The sequence below is a fragment of the Limulus polyphemus genome, unplaced genomic scaffold, assembly GCF_000517525.1.
Source record: "Limulus polyphemus unplaced genomic scaffold, Limulus_polyphemus-2.1.2 Scaffold3022, whole genome shotgun sequence".
Classification (NCBI taxonomy): domain Eukaryota; kingdom Metazoa; phylum Arthropoda; class Merostomata; order Xiphosura; family Limulidae; genus Limulus; species Limulus polyphemus.
This window is the reverse complement of record NW_013668632.1, coordinates 133,610-139,348: the sequence shown is the minus strand read 5'-3', so window position 1 is coordinate 139,348 and position 5,739 is coordinate 133,610. Positions and strand designations below refer to the sequence as shown.

At 32.3% G+C, this 5,739-nt stretch overlaps 1 protein-coding gene across 1 annotated transcript in view; it reads right to left on the bottom strand.

Annotated features, from left to right (window-relative positions):
* Positions 1-609: 609 nt before the first annotated feature.
* The window catches only part of LOC106468485 (phosphoglycerate kinase 1-like), a 19,293-nt gene continuing 14,163 nt past the window's right edge, over positions 610-5,739 (bottom strand). The window contains exons 10-12 of the mRNA XM_022396818.1: positions 4,157-4,257; positions 2,707-2,805; positions 610-1,443 (exon numbers count right to left, since the gene is read on the bottom strand). Coding sequence (XP_022252526.1) covers positions 1,400-1,443; positions 2,707-2,805; positions 4,157-4,257 — 244 coding nt within the window. The 3' untranslated portion in view covers positions 610-1,399. The remainder of the gene's footprint in view (positions 1,444-2,706; positions 2,806-4,156; positions 4,258-5,739) is intronic.

Genomic DNA, 5,739 nt, shown 5'->3' with positions numbered 1-5,739 from the left:
ATTCATTTCGAACTTCTCAGTCCACAGCAAACTGTCAATGTAGAGATCTATAGTCATCAACTGGAACGTTTAAATCAAGCCCATAATCAGAAAATGCCCTTCACTCGTCAATCGGAAAGGTGTTCTTCTCCATGACAATGCATGTCCACATGTAGCACGTTTGACGCAAAACAAGATTATGGCGTTGGGTTGGGAAGTTCTCCCCACCCACCATATTCTCCAGATATGTCACCATCAGATTACCATCTTTTTCGTTCACTGCAACACCATCTTAATGGGAAAACGTATGCAAATATGGAAGGTGTTAAAGAGGACAATGTCATGTTTTTTGCTTCAAAGCCAAGTAATTTCTTTAACCAAGGCATTAACAACCTGATTGTAAGATGGAAAAGCATCATCGATAAGAATGAAGACTATTTCATTTAATAAATATTTTGTTTTGATATACAAGTTGTTTGGGTTTTTTCATCTAAAAAAAAAAGCGACACTAATTTCTTGACGACCTAATACACATTTCTATCATCTTTATTTGCTAGTTTTTGTAGTAAATGTGAATTACTGTCTTTCAACTGCACTGTACATACATTATTATCAGTAAATCACAGCTTATTATATATTTAAACTTTTATTGAGGAAGTACATCAACATTTTACATCTTTAAGAAGTTAACCTTGCAACCAACATCACATCCAGCAAGTTAATTTGAACGTTAAAACTTCAAAAACACTTCATTTCAAAGAAAAAAAGGGTAAACTATTATTTTAGAGGCAGTGAAAAAAAAAAGTTCACACTATTAAGTTATTGAAAAAACATGTTCAACCACAAACAACATTTTGAAGGAAGAATAACAACTCCTTTCTTGATATAATTTTGAGTAAATTGAAAAATATAACAATGTCTGAAAAAGTACATTGTAAATAAAAGTACATGTACATGAATACCATCATTTACACTCGCATTTTAACAAGGTGGAAAAGCTTACCTAAGAGCATTGTTGTTAACATTACAAGGGCCTAGTTGTATATCAGTACTGTTAACATTACAAGGGCCTAGTTGTATATCAGTATTGTTAACATAAGGGCCTAATTGTATATCAGTATTGTTAATATTACATATTTTCACTTATAAACTGTCTTGATTAAATATGCATATTTTAGAAACGTATTTACCAACATACCTACTGATTTTTAGAATCAACTACAAGGTTCTATCAAGTAAATAGGAACTACTAAAAGACCATCCACATGCACACAGTTTCTCAGCATCTACAACAGTGTCGAGAACAACCAAATTAGCTGTAGTCTAATATGTTATCTTGATGTTACATTTAATAGTAGCAGAACACGAAGATCTCACAGAATTTCCATCACAACTAAAGACTGGACATTCCTCCTTGACCTTAGGCAGCATCAGAAAGAGCAGCTACACCTGGGAGACATTTACCTGAAGACAAACAAAACAAGACAATTGTTCTACACGTTTTTTAGGTCCTCTTAATATATGCTTGATGTAAATCTATATAATAATTATACCTATTCACTTCATTTAAAATCCAGCAGGTGGCAGTTCATACATAAAGTACAATATTGTTTTCCTAAAACTGAATAAATAATAATAATAAAAAACAGGGAGAAAGTTCAAACAAGATAATTGTTCAATTCAACAGCAGTAACTCAGAAAGATAATAAATCTACATCTGATTCTATACCTTAATTATGAAAAGTTCAGAGAGAAAGCAGCACTATGAGCAAGAATTTTATGTATTGTTCAGTAACGTATTTTTGTTTTATACATAATAATCAAGTAAATATTCAACGATTCTCAATCTTATCGTCACAACAGACAGTATACATTACAGAATCAAGATTAACTGAGAGACACCCACACCCAATGCTAGGGTTCACCACATTCTTCCCAAAAGTTATTTCTCTTACTTTCAGACAAAATTCCAGATTTTCTAGACCCCCCACACTGATAATTCAATTTTCTTAATAATTTTACCTAATCAACACCACTTAAGCTTCTGATCATGTTATTAAAACTTCAAACTACAAAAAAAAAGATCTTTAAACAAGGAAACTTGTTAGTAGACAACAAAATTCTGTACTTTTACTTATAAAAATATTTGATGTAATTTATCGTTAAATACAACGAGTGAGATAATTATCACAAGATAAAATAACATTGCAACTGACAAAGAATATGTTAAGCATGTATCTCTCACTGCCATAGCTAATCAGCATGGTTTTGTGTGCACGTGCACGTTCTGAGATAAGAGAAACAAGAATAAAAGAGGGCCCACAGTTCTCACTGATTTGTCCATATTGAAATACTTTTTTAGGCATTTTTAGCATTGTAAAAGAAAACAAGTTAAAGAAGGTACCAGTAGTACATGAATTTTGTTGGAGAATCCCAAATACGCTGAATAATTAGTGCAGATTTGAGCAAATTAAGCACCTGCAAATCTTAATGGAACAAACACCGAGAATAGGTGCGTTTCTGTGCATATAAATAACTTACTATATTAGAGCCAGAAAATGTAATATGTAAAGTTGACTCGACACACATAACAGCAACTTAATTATTATTGTTAAATTTATTGTAATGTAAACACAGGACTTTATTTCCATTTCCATTAATACTTTCCAGAAACCAGTTGACTTTAATTAGTTCCAGAAAGGTATTTTGAATTTCTACAACACTTACCTTCCAAAAGTTCTAAACTGGCTCCTCCTCCTGTGCTGACATGGCTGACTTTATCTTCAGTCTTCCATTTAGCACAGCACGTGGCCGTGTCACCGCCCCCTGAAAAATTAACACGAGTCAGGGTTAGGATGAGAAAAGTACAAAGCTAACCTGAAAATGTATAACAAAAAGGATTCTACAAGCCAGTCCTCTCCAGATTATTCTCAGTTTTCTTAGTTTACAAAATTAAATGCTTTACAAAGTTTCTAAGTGATGAAGCTCTCATGATGAAATATTTCAGTTCAGTGCAACATAGTCACCATGCCAACACACTTGTTCTGAATTACATACATCAGTCAACTCTTATCGCAATGGGTATCCTTTACTGCGCATGACACAAGAAAACAATAAAATTTAATGATAAATAGATGTATAATGTTACGAACTTAGAGCTACTTAGGACAAACAAATGTAGTTTCATGTTACAATTTGAAGTCGTTCTAGAAAGAAAAAAAGGGGAATTCAGATTTATTATTATTTTTTTTGGTGGTTACAAGGTCGATCAAATTGACTGATCCTATTTACAGTTAGGGTAGAGAAAATAACAGATAAAATATAAAGTTTCACTGAAAACAAACGTTTGAAATGTATTTAGGAGGTTTTAGGGATTACAGAAAGGACATTTGAGATGAAGAAAATAATTTTTAATCTTAACATGAAAATCACTTTGCACATGGACTATTCAAAACAAATACTCACTATATATTCATGTAAAAACCTTTATTTTTGTTTATTAAAAATGCTTCACTAAGAAATATGATTGTTTGTACATGAAAGACTTAAATTTTGTGAAGATATACACACTATATTGGATGTTAGAAGTATTAAATCTATAAATACTTAAAATGGGTACTAAGAGGTCACAGGGTTGGTTGATTTGACCGACCCCGTGATGAGAGAGTTAAATGAATTTAATATACAAGGTTTTCATAAGCTATAGAATCACTTCATTAATTAACAAGTATGAGAAATATATAACATAAACAAATTCAGTTTGTGGTGTAATAGAAGCTCACACCTCAGTTTTGTTTATTTGACACCATCAGTCCACCTTGATGTGAGCACCATTTATGGCTAAAAAGATATCAAGGTGGTAATTTAACTTGGCCCATACATGCCAACATCCCCAGAGTAATTATTACAACTACACTGGTTATTTGATCATCCAAAACTGCCATATACAGTATATTTCTCATATCCTTTACATACTCCCAATCAAAACTAGTGGGAAAAAACTTCAGTCTCACACAAACTGTAATTATCTACTGTGATTTCTATTCCATTCAATTAAGAAAGTGGTTCAACAGCTTACAGACACCCGATATGAGAACAACGGCCTTAATATAATAAATATAAATATTAACAGAATAACTTTGGTTAAGTAACTTGTATGAATGCTACTAAAACTTACCAATAATGGTGGTAGCACCTCTTTGAGTAACTGCTACAACTTCATCCATAATAGCTTTGGTACCTTTAGCATAATTTTCCCATTCAAAGACACCTACTGGTCTGTGTTGAAAGGAAAGAATTAAACTCTAGCATTCTTAGATCCAAAAACTGGAGTATAAACAGAAGACATCTTAATCAATTATGTTCAAGAGAAAGTTATTTAGGTTTTCGGCTGAGAAATAGGAAAGAGAAATACTCATTGATAAAGTTCTCAAACCTAGGCTAGGTATAAAAATATTTATGTTTGCTGTAACCCAACCGAGAGATTTATTTGACCTTATGACTTGGAAAATTATTTATTTTCACCAATTTCTACCGATATACCGACCCACCTAACAACATTACCCAACTTAAAATTTTTCTATTTCTGTATTATGGTTAGAATATTTTTTCTTGGAAATTCACGTGTTCCGCAATGATGTGGGAGGGCATCGCCTGATTACCAGTTGATAGCCCAATGCTGAATGGCCAATGTATCGAGGTTTGACAACATGGCTTATCTCGTTCCCTGGGCCCTTCGCACTAAACTAATAAATACACGACCTAGCAGGGGAGAATATATTACTGTCAAGCATACATCAACAACATGGTGAACACAAGTCTGTTCAGTGTATCTGTCTCCGAAAAATGTTCTCGTAGGTAGAGGATTAGGATCAAAAACAAATTCATTTCGACTGGAAACTTATCCATGTGGAGAAAAGTACTTTTAGATTTATTTGGCAGGCGAGATGAAATGAAAGAACAAATGGTAAAACTGTCAGCAACAGTCAATTAAACTTCACTCGGGTCCATACTGACCATCAAGTGTGTGTTTCAAAAGAATTTGATAAAAACTTGCAATATGCTGACATCCTTTTAACTACTTGTACACGTTATGTTTTAGGTTATCACAGAACTAATATTATTTCCAAAATATTTTTTGCCAAACAATTTAAAAAAAATATATAGATATTTACCTACCTACCTACCTAAATTTTAAATCAGTTTAGGGTTAAAGCAAACAAAAATATTTTTAAGCCTGATCCTACCATGTCTACTTTACCCAAAGTTCCAATGATACAATATTGATTTATTGTTAGTCTTTTGCTATACAACAGATGCAACAATTGGGTATCTTTTAGAGCAAAACTTTATTTAGAACAACCACTGAAGATTAATATTCCATTAATTATGTATATTATACATCTGCAAATAGAACTTGATAGTGAATTGGAAACATTGTTCAATCTTTACATCCCTAGTTCAATTTAACCTGAAGAAGGTTGAAAATGCATTTTTTTTCTTTTAGGCCTATAATACAAAAAAACATCAATTCATTGAAGTATCACAAAACAACAAAAAACAAACAAATATTGATTTATTGAAGTATCAAGTTTTTAGAATTGACATTTTGTACGTGTATTGAAATGAATTGACCAATCACGTGAAGCCTTAAATGTTTGGTACTCATTAGCTGAAAATACAACTTCTGACTCTTCTTTTTTCTTAATTGTTCTTCATCATCAACCCACCGAACATTTAACTCTTTTCAGCATGAGCTCG